This window comes from Mesoplodon densirostris, chromosome 2 (genome assembly GCF_025265405.1).
Source record: "Mesoplodon densirostris isolate mMesDen1 chromosome 2, mMesDen1 primary haplotype, whole genome shotgun sequence".
NCBI classification, from domain to species: domain Eukaryota; kingdom Metazoa; phylum Chordata; class Mammalia; order Artiodactyla; family Ziphiidae; genus Mesoplodon; species Mesoplodon densirostris.
The window spans coordinates 15,251,913-15,275,216 of NC_082662.1; the positions used below are offsets into that span (position 1 = coordinate 15,251,913).

General features: G+C 47.9%; 1 protein-coding gene across 1 annotated transcript; it reads right to left on the reverse strand.

Moving 5' to 3' along the window:
* Window positions 1-613: 613 nt before the first annotated feature.
* TAS1R2 (taste 1 receptor member 2) lies at window positions 614-23,304 on the reverse strand. The gene is given in 10 exon segments (XM_060080282.1): window positions 614-819; window positions 822-1,325; window positions 1,328-1,540; window positions 2,007-2,130; window positions 14,212-14,418; window positions 16,613-16,668; window positions 16,671-16,857; window positions 16,860-17,375; window positions 19,876-20,176; window positions 23,123-23,304. Coding segments are annotated over 10 exon segments (2,496 nt in total).

Genomic DNA, 23,304 nt, shown 5'->3' on the forward strand with positions numbered 1-23,304 from the left:
CCACATCTTCTTAGGGGACCCCCGGAAAACAAGAAGGAAACTCATTCGTTTCACCCAAGCGAGGTTTATTCCCGAGCATTTATGGGCTCAGCCGTACTCAGAGACAACAGAGAAGCGGGGATTCGTGTTCTGGGGGAATCTCGGAGATGAGACGCGGACACACGGGCAGCTTGTGAATGAGGCAGGGCCGCATTATTTGAGCTCACATCCTCCAACCCCAGCCCAGCCCTCCAGCAGGCGTCCCTTCACCGTGAACCTGCAGGTACCCACAGTGACCACCAGATGGCGCTTGTAGGCTGCCAAACTGGACTCCGTCCTTGGAGACCAATAGGTCAGCTTGGGTTGTTTTTCTAGAATGGGGTGGCATTGCCTGGCAAGCTAAACAGCTCGAGGGAAAGGAACGAAGGACAAATGTTTCTAGGCACCCATCGCTAGGTGGGTAAAAATGGCCAGGACGCAGAGAACCCACGAGGAACGCCAAATCAGATACCAGGGCATGTTGGTAATCGTTGGGGGTGGCTTCCTTGCATCTATCTGGAGTTGAACAAGCAAGCCCCCGGCCTCCATCTCCCAACGCTGAGGTCCTCGTCCCAATGGGCAGACGATAGGAGTGCTAGTCCTTCCCCATGGTGTAGCCCTGAATCATGCTGCTGAAGTAGGCTGGCGTGTTGCGCTCCAGGTAGAAGAGAATTATGTAGCACTTGGGGCCGAAGTAGCCCAGGGTGATGCCCAGGAGGTAGACCACAGTGACCAAGAGGCCCAGGATGGTGACCAGCACCCCCTCGTAGACAGACACAAAGGTGCAGAGGAAGACGGAGAGGTGAAGTAGAAGGTCATGCAGAAGGTGATGAACTTGGCCTCGTCGTAGTTGGTGGGCAGCTCCTTGCCTATGTAGGCGAAGCCGAAGCCCAGCACGGAGATGAGCAAGTCCAGGCTGGGGTTGATCAGCAGCCCCTGGTGGTAGCTGGGGTTGCAGGACAGGGTCATGACCTTGGGGTCATCGGGGTCAGTGCGGCCAGTGGGGTTGGTGGTCACGGGCTGTATGCTGCTCCCCACGATGACTGTCTGGAGCACTGTGATGAATGCCACGAAGACGTAGGGCCCATGGTGGCGGACCCAGAAGCCACAGGCACGTGGGAGGCGTCTGGCCATCTTGAAGATGCAGATGATGTGGAAAGAGCGCACGGTGATGCAGGAGATGCAGATGGTGAAGCAGAGCGTGAGGAAGGCCTAGAGGCAGAGGCACGTGGAGACCATGGGCGGCCCTACACACACGGGGACCACCACGTATGCCATCAGCTGCGGCGTCAGCATCAGGAAGCAATGGGCCCCCCAGCCAAGCGAACCATGGGCATCTGAAACTGCCTCCAGAAGATTATCAAGATGGCCAGGGTGCTGAGGAAGCCCAGGGCAGCCAGCACGACCACAGTGATAGTGGGTGCCTCATGCCATTCAAGGAAGGCCAGCTGCCGCTTGAAGCAGGAGGTGTCTTTCCTGCGGGACCACTCGTAACTTGGGCAGGGCTGGCAGTCGAATTCACCTGCAAGAGCCCACAGCAGCTCCCATCAGCTGAACCTGCCTTCTCAGCATCTACATCCACTGGGCCTGCACTGGGCCAGGCCACGGCAGGAGAAAGAGAGAGAGAGAGAGAGCTAAGGGCGACCAATGCTCACTGAGTCCCTTACACCCCCTGACTCATCAACTCCTCACAGCAATCCCATTTCACAGATGAGGAAACTGAGGCTCAGCCAGGTAAAGTCACAAAGCCAGGAAGTTATAGAGGCAGGATTTGAACCAAGGACTCCTTGACTCAGAGTCTAATAACTATAATTCCTTCCTCCCAAGACCTCACCCTCTGGTGGGAAAGACATAATCCTTGGCCTTTGGACACTTACGTACCATGGGGGAGACCCCAGAGACCCTGCCAAAGGTGAAGGGCCCTGGAGACCATCCCCCTCGCAGGGCAGGGCAGTGGCAAGGCAAGCATGTGGGCCCATGGATCATACCTGCAGCTCGGTTGAGGAAGGTGCCAGAGAGGCAGTGAATACACTCGAAGCAGCAGGGGTGGATGCCAGCTGGCTTCTTCTTTTGCCCAGGACGGCAGTCCTTGGAACACATAGACACAGGGGTCTGGAGGGAGGAGAGCAAAAGACCCTGAGTCCTCTTTCCCACTCTCTGGGGGCTCCCTTACCCTCTCTAACTCATCCCCAGCAGGATGCTCAGGGGAGGGGAACTGGCTTCTGTCTGGGAGGGGGAGGGGTGCTGGGATTGCCATTAGAACTGGACCTCAGTAGGCACCTTCTTAGTTTCGCCCAGCAAAGACCTAATCCACCTTCTTCGGGTAACATTACCCAGCTGTTGAGACGGAGACTTTCTGAGGTTGCTGAGTGAATAGGATATAACTCTGGAGCTGTTAGCAGCCCGCTGGTTTCTGGGGGAGAACATGCCTGAGGAAGGATCTGGGAGATGGAGAGAGTGAGACCCTGGATCCAGCCTTGCCTGAAGCTTCCCTTCAGGTCAACTCCTGGATTTTCAATGATGTGAGGCAATAAACTAACTTTTTGCTTATATTGCTTTCTGTCACTTACCACCAAGAGTCCTAATTAACACATCTTTTATGGAGGGGCAGGGGTTTTCAGGTGAGCAAGAGCAGGTAGGCAGTGGCCACGTCTATTGCTTTTACTGCTATATTTCTTTTCTTTTTTTTAAAAAATAAATTTACTTATTTATTTATTTATTTATTTATGGCTGCATTGGGTCTTCATTGCTGCATGTGGGCTTTCTCTAGTTGTGGCGAGCAGGGGCTACTCTTCATTGCGGTGCACAGGCTTCTCATTGCAGTGGCTTCTCTTGTTGCAGAGCACGGGCTCTAAGCACGTGGGCTTCAGTAGTTGCGGCACGTGGGCTCAGTAGTTGCGGCTCGCGGGCTCTAGAGCACTGGCTCAGTAGTTGTGGAACATGTAGTAGTAATAATAGTAGTAGTAGTAGTAGTAGTAGTAGTTGCTCCACAGCATGTGGGATCTTCCCAGACCAGGGATCAAACCCATGTCCCTTGCATTGGCAGGCAGATTCTTAACTATTGTGTGTCCCTGCTATATTTCTAGAAACTAGAAGAGTGCCCAGCAAAGAGGAGGCCTCCAATGATTGTTTGTGTGTTTGTTTGTTTGTTTTTTGCGGTACGCGGACCTCTCACTGTTGTGGCCTCTCCCGTTGCGGACCACAGGCTCCAGACGCGCAGGCCCAGCAGCCATGGCTCACGGGCCCAGCTGCTCCACGGCATGTGGGATCTTCCCGGACCGGGGCATGAACCCGTGCCCCCTGCATCAGCAGGCAGACTCTGAACCACTGCGCCACCAGGGAAGCCCCAATGATTGTTTATTAAATGAGTGAATGAATTACAAGTAGAGGAAACAGTAAGAGCAATGAGGTGGAGGAGAGGATGGGGATGGCATTTTTGGGAAGAGGGTGTGTCCGAGCCTGGCTGAAGTCAGGCTGCAAGGGGAGAGGGTGGGAGAGGGTGGAAGACTGAACTATGACACTAAAAATGTCGGGGTGGTGGGAAGCAGCCATGGCTCTTGAGTGGGGAGTGGCCTGATTGGGTTCGGGTTGTATAAAAATCATTCTGACAACCAATGAGGAGGGTGTTGCAAGAGTACACAGATAAAGGACCAAGGGCCCAGACAAGAGGAGCCATGGTAGGACCACTCGACCTCAGAGCCCTTCTCTTCTGGCCTCTCAGAGATCACCTGCTTTCCTGTTCCACCCCTCTAGTCTCTCTTGCACATGCATCAGATGATGTTTCTGGATGTCTTGTTCGCTCCCTGAAACCTCATGGAAGAGCCTCTCCATCAGCCAAGTTAAGTCTGATCCCCTGCCAGCCTTCCCTCTGTGGTGTTTTCTGCCTCCTGTGGGACCACACACATGTGCAGGCATATGCACACCAACACACACACACACACACACACACACACACACCCCTTATCCAGACCTACACCCCACCATTCCCTTGCCATGTATTCTCCCCCTCCTCCAAATTCATCTCTACACTAACTCTGAGCCCCTAAGTAACCAAATTAATCCTACCTCTTACCCATGGAGTCTCAACCTGATATTCACACATTCATTCATTCAAAACATATTGAGTACATACCGATGCCAGGCACTGGAAATGTAGCTGTGAACCAAATGAGACAAAGTCTCTGTTCTTATGAAATGAATATTTTCATGGGGAAGAGAGACAACACACATATAAATTTGTGATACAACAGATGGTGGTAAATATTGTGAAGGAAAATAAAACCATGCAAGGGATATGGAAAATGATGGAGGAGCTGATTTCACTTTCACATTGGGTGAGAGGGGAAGGAAGGCCTCATCCAGCAGGTGACATTGGAGCAAAGATGTAAAGGCTGGGAGGGAGCAGGTTATGAAGATATCTGTTTAGGCAGCAGGGACAGCATGTGCAAAGGTCCTGCGGTTAGGAGACTTGACATAGTCGAGGAGCAGCAAGGCCAGCGTGGCTCTAGCAGAATGAGCAAGAGGAAGAACAGTGGATCTGTTCAAAGAGTTGCAGTCAAAATACTTTGGCTTTTACTCTGAATGAAATGAGAAGCTACTGGAGGATCCCAAGCAGAGGAGTGACAGGATCTGACCTTCATTTTAACAGGATTGCCCCGTCTGAATATAGATCACGAGGGGTAATGGCACAACAGGAGACCAGGCAGGGTGTTACTGTAATAGCCCAGCTGAGAAATGGTGGCAGTTCTGACTAAAGAGAGAGCCGTGGAAGAGGTGAGAAGTGGTCAGATTCTGGATGTGTTTTGAAAGTAGGCTAGACAAGATTTACTGCTGGGTTGGATGAGAAAGAAAGGAGTCAAGGATGACTCAGTGCTTTTGGTCAAACAACAGAAAGATGGTGTTGCCTTTTACTGGAATGGGAAGACCGTGGGGGAGCAACTTTGCATAAGCAGGTGAATATTTGACTTAAAGTTGAGGGGAGAAGTCCAGTCTGAAGATATAAAATTGGAAGTTATAAATCTATGGATCATATTTCCAGCCATGTAGACAGAGAAGAGAATAAGTCCATTGGCTGAACTCTTGTACCCTCCAGGGTTTAAAGGTCAAGGGGATAAGGAGGGACCAGGAAAGGAGACCTAGAAGGAGTAGTCATAGCTGTAGGGGAACCAAGAGAGAGACTGGCCCAGAATTCGAGTAAAGATATTGTTTCCAAAGAGAGGAAGTAATCAGCTGTGTCACACCTGTTCACAGGTTGACTACAATGACGATGGTTGGATTGGCAATATCTAGACATCAGTAACCTTCACAAAAGCAGTTTCAGAAGAGTGATGTGGTGGAAAGCCTTGTTGGTGTAGATTCAGGAGAGAATGGGGAACTTCTGGTTTCTGGTCTGGCATGTAAGGAGCTTGGAAGTCATCACCTCCATCCTCACAACAAGGAAAAGGCTGAACAAGCTAAAAATCAACAACCCTTCTTAGGTCCATCAGAGAATTGGGGTCATGGGGCAAACTACAGATCCCAAAACTGGGGAGACAGGTGCACACAAAAAGTCACAGCTTAGCAGGAGCAGGAAATGCTGCTGGAGGCAGCAACGGGTAGGAGCTGCTAGAGAGCAAACGACCAGTTGCTTGGACTGAGCTCAGACTAGCTTGAGAGAGACCTCTAGGAGTGCATCCTTAACCTCAGGAGCCCCACCAGCTTTTCAGGGTAAAGACTGCTCTCCAGCAAGGGGAGAGGAAAAAGCAACCATTCTGAAATACACCCAGAGCATTCTGTTCTCCTTAACAAAGGTCTGCCCTCAAGGGAAACTATTTTACCACAGCTGAATTGACATAGGGGAAAGGAAGTACCCAACTGCAGCCCCCCTCTAGCCTTCCTGTCTCACCGAAGGTGGGGAGAGCTGAGAGGCACGTGTGAAGGGCACAGCCCAGGGCACAGGCTTACCAAAAGAATAAAACCTGGTCACAGATGATTCCAGAATTCTTCCCCTCCTCCCACATCTTACCACCACATCATTCAGGCTCCTGTGTAATAACAGGAGAATTACAACAAAAAGAACTACAAGGCTCAAATTCTGTTTAAGAAGGAGTCTCTAGGGAAACCCAAAGCCAGCAGGGAAGACCACAAAAGGGAGACATTAGAGGAAATTTTAGCCTCTGACACCACAGCTATGGCAAAGAGTAAACATAGCCTCACTCCTACCCAAATAAACATAAAACCTCATGCTAAAATTTATTTACCTCAGTTCCTTTAACAAATACATCATGTCTGGCTTTCAACAAAAAATTACAAGGCATGTTAAAAGACAAAAAACAAAAGTCTGAAGAGACAAAACAAGCATCAGAATGAGACTCATATATGGTAGAGATTTTCCAATTATCAGACAGGAAATTTAAAATAACTATGATTAATATGCTAAGAGCTGTAACTGAAAAAGTGAACAACATTCAAGAAAAGATGGGTAATGTAAGCAGAGAAATGGAAATTGAAAGAAAGAACCAAAAGGAAATGCAACACATTTTTTAAAAACCTATGGTAGGGGCTTCCCTGGTGGTGCAGTGGTTGAGAGTCAGCCTGCCAATGCAGGGGACACGGGTTTGTGCCCCGGTCTGGGAGGATCCCACATGCCGCGGAGCGGCTGGGCCCGTGAGCCATGGCCGCTGAGCCTGTGTGTCCAGAGCCTGTGCTCCACAACGGGAGAGGCCACAACAGTGAGAGGCCTGCGTACCACAAAAAAAAAAAAAAAAAAAAAAAACCTATGGTAACAGAAATAAAGAATGCCTTTGATGGGCTCATCAGTAGACTGGACACAGTTGAGGAAAAAGCCAGTGAGCTTGAAGATATATCTATAGAAACATCCCCAAGTGAAAGCAAAGAGAAAAAAAAAAGTGAAAAAAGAGAACAGAATATCTAAGAGCTATAGAACAATTGCAAAATATGTAACATACATATAATGAGAATACCCAAAGGAGAAGAAAGAAAGGAACAGAAGAAATATTTGAAGGAATATAGGCTGAGAATTTTATAAGTATTAATGACAGATACCAAATCACAGATCCAGGAAGTTCAGAGAACACCAAGTGGGATAAATACTTTTAAAAAACTACTCGTAGGTATACAATATTCAAAATGTAAAAAAAACAAAGATAAAGTCTCAAAGGAAGCCGGGGGGTGGGGAATACCAACAAAAACGTTTACTAGGGAAAAAGAAGGACCTTTATAACAATAAAAGGGTCAATAGAACAAGAAGATATAATAATTATAAACAGATATGCACCTAACAAGAGAGCCACAAAATACATGTAGCAACGACCATCAGAATTAAAGGGAGAAAAGACAATTCAACACATAATATTCCTCAGTAATAATTGAAGACTTCCATACCTCACTCTCAATAATGGATAGAACAACCAGACAGAAAATAAGTAAGGAAATAGAGGACTTGAACAACACAATAAACCAACTGGATTTAACAGATATACATAGGACACTCTACCCAACAACAACAGAATATACATCTTCTCAAGTGCACATGGCACATTTTCCAGATAAGGACAGACCTTATGTTAAACCATGAATTAAGTGTGAATAAATTTTAAAAGATAGATATCACACAATATCTGACCACAATAGGATGAAGTTAAAAATCAATAACAGAATGAAAACTGGAAAATTTACAAATTTGTGAAAATTAAACAATGCTCTTACACAACCAACGAATCAAAGAACTCACAAGTATGATTAGAAAATACTTAAAGATGAATGAAAATGAAAACACAATGAACCAAAACATGGGATACAGCAAAGCAGTGCTAAGGGGGGAATTTAAAGCTATAAACACTTACATTGGAAAACAAGAAAGATCTCAAATCAACAACCTAACTTTACAACTTAAGGAACTAGAAAAAGAAGATCAAACTAAACCCGAAACTAGCAGAAGGAAGGAAATAATAAAGATTAAAGCAGAATGAAACAAATTAGAAAATAGAAAAATATTAGAGAAAATCAATTAAGCCAAAAGTTGGTTCTTTGAAAAGATCAGCAAAACTGACAAACCTCTAGCTAAAATGGCTAAGAAAAAAAGAGAGGATTCAAATTACGAAAATCAGAAATGAAAGTGAGGACATTCCCACTGATTTTACAGAAATAAAAACAATTGTAAGAGAGTACTATGAGCAATTATACACCAACAAATTGGATAAACTAGATGAAACAAATTCCTAGAAACACAAAATCTACTAATACTAAATCATGAAGAAATAGAAAATCTGAATAGACCTATAACTAATAAGGAGATTGAATCAGTAATCAAAAAATCTCCCCACAAAGAAAAGTCCTGGATCTGATGGCTTCACTGGTGAATTCTACCAAAAACTAAAGAGGAAGGAACTCTCCTTAACTCATTCTATGAGGCCAGCATCAATTTGATAACAAAATCAGTCAAAAAGACTTCAAGAAAACTACAAACCAATATCCCTTATGAATATTGATGCAAAAATTCTCAACAAAATACTAGCAAACTGAATTCAGCAGCATACTAAAAGGATTATACACCATGATCACATGGGATTTATTCCTGTAATACAAAGATAGTTCAACATATGAAAATCAATCAATGTAATACACCACATTAACAAAATGAAGGGTGAAAAAACACATGTTCCTCAGTCATAAGAAAGAATGAAATTTTGCCGTTTGCACCAACATTGATGGACTTGGATGGTATTATGCTAGTGAAATAAGTCAGACAAAGACAAATACTGTATAGTATCACTTATAGGTGAAATCTAAAAAATACAACAAGCTAGTGAATATAACAAAAAAGAAACAGACTCACAGATATAGAGAACAAACTAGTGGTTACCAATGGGGAAATGGGAAGAGAAGAGGGTCAATATAGGGGTAGGGGATTAAGAGGTACAAACTACTATGTATAAAATAAGCTACAAGGAAACATTGTACAACATAGGGAATATAGCCAATATTTTATAATAACTATAAAGGAGTATAACCTTTAAAATTGTGAATTACTATGTTGAGCCCCTGTAACTTATATAATATTGTACATCAAGTATACTTCAATCAAAAATAAATAAGTAAAATAAATTTAATAAAACACATGATCATCTCAATTGATGAAGGAAAAGTATTTGACTCTTTCATGATAGAAAAACACTCAACAAACAAGAAGTAGAGGAAAACTACCTCAACATAATAAAAGCTCTACGTGAAAAGCCAACAGTGAATATCATATTCAATTGAGAAGGACTGAAAGCTTTTCCTCTAAAATCAGGAACAAGGCAAAGATGTGCAGTTTCACCCCTTCTATTAACACAGTACTGGAGGTCCTAGCCAGAGCAATTAGGCAAGAAAAAAAAGTCATCTAAATTGGAAAGTAATCAATAAAATTACCTGCTCACAGATGGTATCTTATATGTTAAAATATCCTAAAGATTCTGCAAAAAAATTGTTAGGACCAATAAGTGAAGTCTGCAAAGTATCAAGACACAAAGTCAACACACAAAAATCAATTGTTTTCTACACACTAACAATGAATAATTCAAAAAGGAAATTAAGAAGATAATTCTACTTACCATAGCATCAAAAAGAATAAAATACTTAGGAATTAACCAAGGAGGGAAAGACTTGTACAATGAACACTACAAAACATCTCTAAAAGAAATTAAAGAAGACATAAATAAATGGAAAGACATCCCATGTTTACGGATTGGCAGACTTAATATTGTTATGATGTCAAAACTACCCAAAGCAATCTACAGATTTAATGTAGTTCTTATCAAAACTACAATGAGGTTTTTTTTGCAGAAATACAAAAACTGAAATTCATATGGAATCTCAAGGGACACTGAATAGCCAAAACAATCTTGAAAAAGAACAAAGCTGGAGGAATCACATTTCCTGATTTCAAAACTTTCTACAAAGTGGCAGTAATCAAACAGTGTGGTACCGGACTAAAGAGACACACAGACAAATGGAATAAAATAAAGTCCAAAAATAAAACCTCACATATATGGTCAAATGATTTTGACAAAGGTTTCTAGGCCATTCAAAGGGGAAAAGATAGTTTTTTAAGCCAATGATGCTGGGAAAACTGGATACCCACAGGCAAGAGAATGAAGTGGCCTGTACTTAACACCATATATAAAAATTAACTGAAAACAGATCCATGACCTAAATGGAAGATCTAAAACTATAAAAACTCTTAGAAGAAAACACAGGGCAAAAGTTTCATGACACTGACTTTGGCAATGGTTTCTCGGAGATGACACCCAAGGCACAGGCAACAGAAGAAAAAAATGGTCAAATTGGACTTAATGAAAAATTTAAAATTTATGCGTCAAAAGATACTATCAACCAAGTAAAAAGACAACCTATAGAGTGGGAGAAAAATATTTGCAAATAAGATATACAAGGGATTAATACGCAGAATACAGAGAACTCCTAAAACTCAACAACCACCAAAAACCCAACCTGATTCAAAAATGAAAAAAATAGACTTGAACAAACATTTCTTCAAAGAAGATGTACAAATGGATAATAAGCACATGAGAAGATACCCAATATCAGTAATCATTAGGAAAGTGAGAATCTAAACCACAAGAGAGACCACTTCACACCCATTAAGATGGCTGCTATCAAAAAGACAGAAAATAGGGCCTCCCTGGTGGCGCAAGTGGTTGAGAGTCCGCCTGCCGATGCAGGGGATACGGGTTCGTGCCCCGGTCTGGGAGGATCCCATATGCCGCGGAGCGGCTGGGCCCGTGAGCCATGGCCGCTGAGCCTGCGCGTCCGGAGCCTGCGCGTCTGGAGCCTGTGCTCCGCAAAAGGGGGAGGCCACAACAGTGAGAGGCCCGCATACTGCAAAAAAAAAAAAAAAAAAAAAAAGACAGAAAATAACAAGTGTTGGTGAGGATATAGAGGAATTCAAACAGTGAGCTTTTGTGAACTGCTGGAAATGTAAAATGGTACAGCCACTGTGGAAAACATGGTAGTTCCTCAAAAAATTAACAATAGAATTAACCTCTGATCCAGCAATTACATTTCTGGGTATATACTCAAAAGAAATGGAAGCAGTCTTGAAGAGATATTTGTATACTCCTATTCATAACAGTATTAATTTCACAATAGCTAAAATATGGAAGCAACCCAAGTGTCCATTATGGATGAATGGATGAGCAGAATATTATATATCCATAAAATGGAATATTATTCAGCCTTAAAAAGGAAGGAAATTATGATGCATGTTACAACATGGATGAACTTTGAGGACCTTATGCTAAGTGAAATAAACCAGTAATAAAAAAGACAAATACTGTATGATTCCACTTATATGAGGTATCTAGTGTGGTCAAATTCAGAGATAGAAAGTAGATTGGTGGTTTCTAGGGGCTGGAGGAGAGGGATGAAGGAGGAGTTACTGTTTAATGGGCATAGAGTTTCAATTTTGCCAGATGAAAGTATTCTAGAGATGGATGGCGGTGATGGTTGTTCAACAGTATAAATGTACTTAATGCTACTCAATGGTCAATTTAAAAATGGTTACGACTGTGGGGCTTCCCTGGTGGCACAGTGGTTGAGAGTCCGCCTGCCCATGCAGGGGACACGGGTTCGTGCCCCTGTCCGGAAAGATCCCACATGCCGTGGAGCGGCTGGGCCCGTGATCCATGGCCGCTGAACCTGTGCGTCCGGAGCATGTGCTCTGCAATGGGAGAGGCCACAACAGTGAGAGGCCCGAGTACCGCAAAAAAAAAAAAAAAAAAAAAAAATGGTTACGACTGTAAAGTTTATGTTACGTGTATTTTACCACAATTAAAACATTGGGAAAAATCTTTTAAGATGGTAACATTTATGGGTTTTTTTAACCATAATTAAAGATACGTTTTTTAAGTAACAAAACTTATGAAATACAATGAAAGCAGTACTTAGAGGGAAGTGTCTAGCTGTCAATGCCCACATTAAAAAAGAAAGATCTCAAATCACATTCACTACCTTGTTGCAGAGTTGTGTACTCTGCTACTGTCTGTCATGACAGGATCCACATGGAACTTGATCACTCTAGAAGACGTGGGTCCAGCAACCACAGGGTGGAAAAAGGATTGGCCACACTCACCATTCCTTGCAGGGGCCCATTGTAGAATCAGGGCTTCTCATCTCCAGAACCTTAGATTCTGCTAGAATAAAGCATGGTCTCCAAAGGGGGAATACTCCCACCAGCAGACACAATAGGGCTCTATCATTACCACCTGGTCATTTAGGGGGTCTCATGCCAGCAAACGAGAAAGCCAAGAAAGGAGAGGTAAATGACCTGGATTAGCGGGAGGGGCTAGGAGTGCTGCTAGGGGTAGGAAGGCGTAGGACTGGGATTCAGGCGATTCCCCAAGGTGGCACTTGGTGCTTCTAGCCCAGTGATGACTGCTACTAGACAGCCACCGGACCACAAGCCAGCGAGGACAAGGTAACAACAGCCTCTGACACCTTGGGGATGAATGTCTGGATCACCCCACATGCCAGTAACCTAGAGCAGCCAATAGCTGAGGGTGAAGGAATCCAGAATGGATGGCGGCAGAAAGAGAGGGATGAATCAGGTCCACCCGGGACCCAGGGCAGCAGCAGGGCCCATGGCTGGGTTCGTTCGACTCCCCTCGTGCAGAGACCAAACTGGCCACTCTCTGCCCAGGGGCTGCAGGGTGAGACGCCCGCAGGGAGCTGCTGGGCATCACACGAGCGCGACCTGGAAATGCCAGGGAATTCATACCCCCTGGCACAACCCTTGACCACTGGGAGATATGGAACCAATGGATCAGTGCCATCCTCTTCCCACCATTGGGGGCCATTCTAAAGTGACTTCTGAGAAGGTTCAGGTAAGACTGACATCCCATGGCTCACAGCAGCATCCAGCTTGAGAACATTCCCTCATACTGACTTTCCCTCTTTCCCTGTTAAATACTCCCCAGCCTCCTACTCCTCTTCCCCCAGATCATATCCTGGGATAAACCATCTGCACATCAGCCCTTGTCTCAGGCTCTGCTTTCTGGGGGAAAGCCAGGCTAAGACACTTATTTGTTGACTTGTGTCCCTTCAAAATTCCTGTTAGAGTCCTAACCCCAGGACCTAAAAATGTGATCTTATTGGTAAGATCACTGCAGATGTAACTGGTTAAGACAAAGTCATACTGGAGGAGGGCATGTCCCGACTCCAATGTGACCGATGTCTTTATAAAAGGGGGAGGTTTGGAGACAGACACACCCACGGGGAGAACACCATGTGAAGATGAAGGCAGAGATCCGGTGATGCAGCAGGAGCTAAGGAAAGCCAGCAAATCACCAGGAGCCGAAAGAAGGGCCTGGGACAGAGTCTCATTCACAGCTCTCAGGAGGAATCAACCCTCCAACACCTCGATCTTGGACTTCTGGCCCCCAGAACTCTGAAACAATATGTTTCTGTTGGTTAAGCCCCCCAGTTTGTGGTCCTTTGTGATGGCAGCCTTAGCACGCTAAAAAGACACCAACCCAATGTATTCCATAAAAATCCCCAAGAAGCTCAGAAACTAGCAGCACCCAATGCCTCTGGAACAGGGGTCAAGTGGGGGTGGGGAGAGTGATGAAGACTCTGAAAAGTTTTTGGATTCCCTCCCTCACCCCCCCCAGGGCTGGGTCTCTATCCTCCCCTCCCCAGCAGCATTCTGACAGCTTATTATAGAAAGAGGGTAAAACAAAGGAGCTTTAGACTGACAGATGTCGGACACGGTAGAGAGCAGAGCTATCATCCCCCAAATGTGAGTATTCCTTGATAGGGTGTAGCCTGAATGCTGTATAGAGAGACACAGAGAAGCTGTGTGCCCTTAGGCAGGTCATGCAACCACTCTGTGCCTTCAGTTTTCTAACGCATAAAATAGGGAGAAGAGTAGCCTCTATTTCCCAGGGTTGGCATGAGAGTTGAAGTCTTTAACACATGTGTGTCCTGAGCCCCTCGGTCCTGAGAAGCCAGAAAGCCCTGAACTTGTACAGTTCTCCCTCAGAGGAGAAAGGCTGGTACCCCAGACAGTACACCCACAAACAGAGATGCCACCAGCTGTCCAGAACGAATCCCAGGTAAAAGGGTCCTTGCCACCCCAGCATGAGCTCTGGGGCCCAGCCTCCAGCCCCCTTCCCCACCCCCCTCCTGAGAGCTGACCATGCTGTTAGGAGTGTGCCAGGAGATGTCACAAATGTCCTTCAGCTGCCGCTTCGACGGCTGGTAGGAGGCGATGCTCTGGAAAGGGTTCTGTCTCAGGTCCCTTTGCCACTGGATGACCTCCAGGTGCAGGGACAGGTCCCCTTGCTCATTGAAGATCTGGTGGCCCAGGAGGGTGAAGTTGACCTTCCAGATCTCCGGAAGTAGCTAAAGGAGCCGGAGGGAAAGGAAGTGGAGCTGGCATCAGAGGTTGGGCCAGACCTGGGAGAAATGCTACCAGCCCACGGGCCTTGATTTCCAAAACTCTGAAAAATGTGGCAGTTTGGAGGCAGTGGCTGAGAGCTCTGGCTTTAGAGTCAGATGCACCTGGGTTTAGGCATCAGGTCTACCACCTGCCATGAGGCCTTGGACCTGGCACTTAACCTCTATAAACCCCAGATTCCTCTTCTGCAAAGTGGGGGCCAAAATGGCCTGACCTTCTGGGCTCTGAAGCAATAAATGAGTGAATCTCCATTAGGGGCTCAGAACAGTGCTTGGAAAATAGTCACCTCTCACCTCCTACTGAGATGTCAATATTATTCCTTTTCCCTGGAAGTCACTTCGGCCATCCCTCTGGGATCCAATACAGGGGGTCTAGAGTCCACTGTCTCTCCCACATACTGGGGTCTCCCCTGCCCCCTGGGTCCTGCCTGCTGCCCCACACTTTGGAGCCAACTCTCTTTTCAGTCCCTCTCCACCCCATCCCCCATCATTCTCACTATGCAGAAGCTGGTATGAACTAGAACATGCTAGGACATCCTTTGGCCTGAATTCCAGTCCTAGCTCTGTCCTAAATTTGCTGTGTGACTTTGGGCAAGTCACTGAACCTCTCTGGGCTGATCCCAAAAGGGCTTCCCGCTTTGTTATCAAATCAGTCTGACTCCTAGGCCTTTCCCCCATAAATGAGAGAGTCTATTGGACTACATCTTGGGGGCCCAGAGCTCACCTCACCTCAGGAACTGACAGATAGATAGCCCAGGGATTTGATCTCTAGCCTTCTCCCTGCCCTGCCGGGAGACTGAGGACCTGGCTGAAGTCTCTTTCGCGTGTGCACAGGTGGCTGGGTCTGGGAGCAATGGTCCTGGGAGATGAGAGTGGGGAGGCTCCATGCCGGTGGTCAGCCTGAGGATGAGGATGAGGATGGCAACGGCCCCTGTGTCCATGTCACACCCCTGCAGAGACCTGGCCAAGCTGGGCTGAGGAACCTGGATTCCAGGGGTCCAATACATGGGGCCAGAAAGCATTTCCCTGTAATTCTCCTGAGTAGGCGGGGCCTATTATTGGCAGGGGCCTGGGTCTCTCCGGGCTCCCCTTTTGGGTCTGAGCCTTGATTCCCCTTCCTCACCTAGCCCCACCCCCAACCCCAGCAGTGGCTCTACCCCCAAGCCCCAGCCTCTCTCCTAAGGCCAGACACTGGTGTCAGAAACAGAGGAGGAGACACTCAGCTTCTACTCTGCACCAGGTAATGTACGTACATTATTATTAATCCTCATAATCACTCAGCAGCATACATATTATTCCTTCTGTTTAATAAATGAGAAAGCTGAGGCTCAGAGATATTAAATAACTTGCCCAAAGTTGCACAGCTAGTGGTGGCAGAACTGGGACTTGAACCCAGGCTGCCTGATTCCAAAGCTCTGCTCAGATCATCACCACCTGCCTCCTAACAGGTGGGCTGTGTCAGAGATGCCTGAGGGGAATCAGGGGAGAATAAAGACGGGGATGGGGGGGGTGGCTGAGCGATAGAGTCGGCAGCTGGTTCCAAAGTCTGAGAAAGTCAGTGAACCATTTAAGCAGAGATGTGTAATGCTGAGTGGAAAGCGTACATCTCGGGTGTGTATCTCCTCTTCTCTTCTGGATCCTCAGTAAAACCTTCTACACCTTCCACGGGCTCAAGGTAGGGTGTGTGTGTGCCTGTGCATAAACCAGGAAAACACAGCTTTAAATTCCAGGCCTGAATCTAGGTGATGCATGCAGAACTGGGACCATGAACCTGAGAGCTGATGGGAATACACAAGCTCATCCCCAGGGCCTCCACCCTGGAGAGGCTGTGGGGAGAACTGGGGCTCCGGCCTGCGGGGCTTCATTCTAGGGAATTTCACCCAAATCTCCAAGGACAGACTATCATGGATGGTGATGATTAAGTTAGTTTTTTTAAAGGAATTTTGTTTTGTCACCACGAAGGACTCCTATGTGTCTGGAGGCAGGGCGTGATCCACGGCATCTCCCACCCATTTGCCCAGAACTCACCAAGGGAAGGGGAGGATAGAGCAGAGCAGTGGGCAGCTCTGCGGTCTCCATGGCAACCACGGACTCTGCACCTGCTCCATGGGGCCCTGGCTTTCCACAGGCCAGACGTCACCTGCCAAGGGTAGACCACCTCCTTGTGGCAGCCGGTCTGGTTGCAGCCCAGGAGGCAGAGTACATGCTGTAGACCACGCTTTCGCCAGAGAGCGTGAAGATGGTGTTGAAGGACTCAGTGGTGTCCATACAGGTGTCACACTCCTGGTTGCAGGTGGCCCCCAGGCTGCTCCTGTTGTGCGCCGGCCAGCTGACCTGGAAGCGGCGCACGCGGAACTAGCTGAAGCCCGGGATGGGCACACTCTGCTCTGGGTGGTGATGCCCAGGGTGGGGATGCCCAGGAAGGTGCCTGTGCGCTGAAGCTGAGTGAGGTGGTGCAGGACCGGCTTGATGGCCCAGGGTTCGGAGGCGACCCACAGTGCGCCTGTGGAGTTCTGGCGCAGAACCTCGCGGAAGAAGTTGAACAGGGCCAGGTCTGGCTAGGACACGGCCACAACACGCGCCACGCTCTGCTGCAGCTTGCCCGTGATGGCCTCCAGGCGCTCCTCCTCCTGCTGCGTCATCGTCAGGTTGGGCTGCGGCATGGGCAGCGTCTCCTGGAAGGCGATGCAGATGTCACGGTGGGCCAGGCACTCGCTGAGCAGCTGGCTATTGCCGCGGCCATAGTCTTCGCTGCTTGTCAACACAAGGATCCAATTCCAGCGGAAGTGCAGGATCAGCGGCACCATGGCCTCCATTTGGTGATGCACACCTGGCACCGTGCGCGGCACCGTGCGCAGCACCGCTGGGAAATGCAGCTGGTCATTGATGGCACCGTAGGTGTTCTGCCGGAGGGGAGGGTCCAGCAGGTATTAGCGAGGGCCTCACAGGGTGCCCCCCCCAGGGGGGTTCCACCCACCACCATCATCCTTATGGCATTTGAGGAGCACATAGCGCCAGCCACGCCCAGGGCTAAGTGGTTTAGTCCACCATCATCAATGGACATCACAGTAATGACCATGAATGAGGACCTACTATATGTTGGACTCTGAACTAGGTGGTTTACTCCATCATCACCATGGTCATTACTGAAATCACATTTCACAAGAATCTATCATGTGCCTGGCCCTAGGCTAGGTGCTTTATGTTAACATCATCATGATTACCATTGTAGCAACACTTACCAAGCACGTACTGTGTGCCATGCCCTGGGCTAAGTGATGTACACCATCTCATGATGGTTATCAGCCTGGTAGCCTTTAGTGAGCACCCACCACATGCCAGGCCCTGGGCAAGATGCTTCTCATCGACGTCAGCCCCACCTCATCCTTTAGCAGCACTGTTGACCACCTACTGTGTGCCAAGCCCTAGGCTAGGTGATTTCCATCATTATCATTCTCATGATCTAGTAACATTTATTGAGTGCCTACTGTGTGCCCATGAGCATAAAGCTTTCCTCCTCACCATCACCATCCTCAGATTAGTCACATTTCCTTCCGCAGCCTCTGGGATGGCACAGTCTCAGTTTTCTTCCCCTTTCACTGGTTGCTTCTTCTCCTCTTCTCTATGACCTCTTGACCTTGGAAGACCCCAGGGCTCAGCCTTCAGTCCTTGTGTCTTCTCCATCTGCTCCCTTTCCCTTGGTGATCTCATCAAGGCTTTAAATACCATATCCATGCTGACAATTCCCAATAGCCCTGCCCTGGACCTCTCTGCTAAATTTCAGACTCATACCTGCAACTACTTCCTTGACATTTCAAACTTAACGTAGCCAGAACTGAACTCCTGTCTCCCCTGAACCTGCTTCACCCACAATCTCCCCATCTCCCCTGATGGTGAATCCATCCTGCCAGTTACTCAGGCCAAAACTGTAGAGTCCTCATTGGCTTGTCTCTCTCAAACATGCCATCTTCAAGCCATCAACACATCCCATTGGATCTACCTTCAAAGTGTGTCCATTCAGTGCCTACACCTCCCCACACCATCCTAGTCCAGCCACCATCATTCCTGCTATGAGTTACCCCAATATCCTCTCCCCTCTCCCCTCTCCAATCTACACTTAGCATGGCTCCAGGGCGATCCTGCTCTCACACACACCAGTCACATCTTCAAGACCCTCCAACAGTTCCTAATGCCACTCAGGAAAAGCCAGAGTCCATCAGTGGTCCCTAAGAGACTCCATCACTGACCCCAGCCCTTACCGCTCTGATTTCATCTCCTTCTCTCCCACTAGTCCCAGTTCTGCTCACCCAGCTCCATGGACACACCAGGCACCTCCCAGCCTCTGCATTTGCTGACCCCTTGTCGTGGATGCTGTTCTTCCTCCTTTACCTCCTTCAAGCCTTCGTCCAATCTCCCTGCCCGCCAACGTGCCCCACCTCCCTTAACCTTGACTTGACTTTTCCTTTTATCCATTTCACTTCTCACTTCCTATCATCCTATATCACATACTTATTTACATTGATCGTCTGTCTCTCCCCACTGGAAGATAAACTCTATGAGGGCAAATTTCTGTGCATTTCCCCAGCTGCATCTCCAACACCTACAGCAATACCTGGCACAGTTGGTGCTCAATAAATATTTGTTAAATGAATGAAAGAATTACTTCAGTCCTGGACTAGATTCTTCACATAAGAATATTAACACTGATTGAGCACCTACTCTGAGTCAGATCCTTGGTGCTTGATATAATAAAATCAACAGCAAAAATTACAGTATTTGTAACTACCCACTGTGGGCCAAGTCTTGGGCTAGCTGCTCTTTACTGAGCATATATTTTATGCCAGTTCTGGACTATGCCTTTTTGATCATGATGGTGAAAATAGTTAGAATAGCAGTAGTAATTCTATAGCACTTTTCTGAGGACCTGCTGTGACGCAGATTCTGTGCTAGGCAATTATATAGGATAATATTGAGCACTTTCTGAGTTTTTATTCTCATGCAAGATGCTTTACGTAACAACAGTAACATTATTGACTACCTATTGTGCACTAGAAATTCTTACCTAAATTGAACGCTTTAATCTTCAGACAGTCCAAGGATGGGACTCTCATCATCCCACTTTAGAGATGGGGAAACTGAGGCTTGGGAAAGTTAAGAGGTTGGCTCAAGGTCTCACAATGGCCAAGACTCAGAGGCAAGATGCACACCGAGGTCTTTCTGCCTCCAAAGCCTGAGCTCTTAACCAATAGGCTGGCTACCTTGCCAGGGCTGGGGTGGATGTCCTGACCTTGCTTCTGCTCCCCGATCCAACACCCCCGGGACAGGTGGGGGTGGTGAGTCCTCAGGAAAAGCACTTGGCTGCCCTCCTTCCCAGCCCCTTCCCCCAGGGCCCAGGGGCCTCACCTGTGGAAGGAGAAAGAAGGAGAGGAAGTGGGCCACGGTCATAGGGGACTCGGAGTTGTCAGGGCCAGTGATGGCCACCACGCAGGGTATGTAGTGGTTGTAGTCTTCCTGGATGGGCAGAAAATAGTTGTCCTGTGACAGGAAGTAGAGCACAGGATGGATGGTGTTGGACATGTAGCAGGTGTCCACCATCTCGTAGCCCAGCAGCACACTGGGCAGCAGGCTGCTGCCATTGTTGATTTCCTGCACTTCAAAGCGCATGGCCTGCATGAGGTTGTAGCCCAGCACCTTCATCTCGTACCTGGAGAGGCTGCAGTAGGATGGAGTGGGCAATGGGTCCAGAGTGAGGAGGGGAGGGGAGGTGCGGGGAGGGGAGACCCAGCCTGTCCCTCCTGCCTGCAGTAGGAAAGCCAAGGCATCGCCCAAGAAGGAACCACTCCAGAGGGTTCTGGCATTTTTACCACATCATTTTCACCATCCCACAGCTCTGCGATCACCATCGTCCCTATGACCACCTCTGACGCTATGATCTCTGTGGCCACCATCAGTCACTACCACTGCCACCAGTACTACCATCTCTATGACCTCCGTCATCACTCTATCAATGTCCACCAATGTGACCACGATTACCCACCATAGCCTCCATCATCACTATCATCACTGTGACCATCAACACCTACTATTCCTATTATGGAATCACCACTGCCATCATCACCACTGCCATCACAGTCACCCCATGTCTGTGACCATCATTATCAATATCACTACCATCATCACCACCACCACTACCATCACTATCATCACCATCACTATCACCATCACCACCACCATCACAACTATCAACTTCACTACCACCACCATCACTATCACCATCACAATCACCACCATCACCACCACCACCACCACCATCACCAACACAATCACCACCATCACCATCACCACCACCACCATCACTGTCACCATCACCACCACCACCATCACTATCACCATCACCACCACCACCATCACTATCACCATCACCACCACCACCATCACCATCACTATCACCATCACCATCACCACCACCATCACCATCACCATCACCACCACCACCATCACTGTCACCATCACCACCACCACCATCACTATCACCATCACCACTACCACCATCACTATCACCATCACCACCACCACCATCACCATCACTATCACCATCACCATCACCACCACCATCACCATCACCACCACCATCACCACCACCACCATCACCGTCACCATCACCACCACCACCATCACTATCACCATCACCACCACCACCATCACCGTCACCATCACCACCACCACCATCACTATCACCATCACCATCACCATCACCACCACCATCACTATCACCATCACCACCACCACCATCACTATCACCACCACCACCATCACCATCACCATCACCACCACCACCATCACTATCACCACCACCACCACTATCACTATCACCATCACCACCACCACCATTACCGTCACCATCACCACCACCACCATCACTATCACCATCACCATCACCATCACCACCATCACTATCACCATCACCATCACCATCACCACCATCACTATCACCACCACCACCACCATCACTATCACCATCACCACCACCACCATCACTATCACCATCACCATCACCACCACCATCACCATCACCGTCACCATCACCACCACCACCATCACCGTCACCATCACCACCACCACCATCACTATCACCATCACCATCACCATCACCACCACCATCACTATCACCATCACCACCATCACTATCACCATCACCACCACCACCATCACTATCACCACCACCACCACCACCACCACCATCACCATCACAATCACCACCTCCACCATCACTATCACCATCACCACCACCACCATCACTATCACCACCACCACCACTATCACTATCACCATCACCACCACCACCATCACTATCACCATCACAATCACCACCACCACCATCACTGTCACCACCACCACCATCACCGTCACCATCACCACCTCCACCATCACTATCACCACCACCACCACCATCACTGTCACCATCACCACCACCACCGCCACCATCACTACTATCACCACCGCCACCATCACCAGTATCACTACCACCACCACCTTCACTATCACCACCACCACCATCACCGTCACCATCACCACCTCCACCATCACTATCACCATCACCACCACCACCACCACCATCACTATCACCACCACCACCACCATCACTGTCACCATCACCACCACCACCGCCACCATCACTACTATCACCACCGCCACCATCACCAGTATCACTACCACCACCACCTTCACTATCACCACAACCACCACCATCACCATCACCACTGCCACCACCATCATCACCGTACTCCATTTTCCTTATCACTAGTATTACTACTACCAACATTATCAACATCACCATCACTTCTATCACCACCATCATTTCACTAGACTCTCCACCATCATCACAAGCATCAAAATATCCAACATCATGCTTAGTACAGTCACCCTCACCATTCTCAAGCCAGCATACAATCTTCCCCAACATCTTATAAATGGTTCATTTCTTATAGTCAGGCTCTAATCATCTTTGCGCTCTCCTTCCTTTCTCTCTCTTTCTCAGAATGCCTCGCCCTCTCTGCACAAGATCACTATTTTATAATCCCAGACTGGCTCCAGTATCCCAGCCTTCATGCCTGCCCGAAGGTGGCCCACTCAGTCTCTGAAAGATGCTGCCACCCCAGTGGGTTCACAGGGGATGGAGTGCAGAGGAAAGCTCCCCCGATCCTGGAAACACCCCTGCCCACCCAACGACAGCCCTGGGAAAATACAAACCTTCCTTCCAGTCTGAGAACCTGCCTCCCAAAGGTATAACAGCCGGGCCTTGGCATGGACTCATGGGGAGTCCCGCTGCTGCCAGAGAGACGGGGGTTGGTTTTGATGGTCTCTAAGACCCCTCTAGGCTCAAACATCCCATAACTCTTTAGTAAGAGACGTGACATTGAGACACCAGGTTTCAAAATTTCAGGACATAGTCTCCATAGATTTTAATAACACAGACTGTACCGGGCCTCCCTGAGAGCCAGTGGGGTGCATCCAGGATGGGGGTTTGGCAATGAATGAGGAGATACATTCTGACCTGTTGGTCTTGGCTTGGCCTCCCCAGGGCCACAGGACCAGCCTCGGCTCCCGCCCGGACCCCACCATCACTTCCAGCCTCACACTGGAGACTCACTCCTTGCACTTGGGCACCTGCAGGTAGTTGAGGTGGACAATGCCCTTCACGTTGGCATGGAGAGTGAAGAGGCCACCCAGGAGGTAATCCCCAAGCAAGTGGAACTCCGAGTTCTCAGTCAGCTCAGCCAGGGCCCGCAGCAGGAAGATCAGAGAGCAGACCACCCTGCCCTGGGCTCCCAT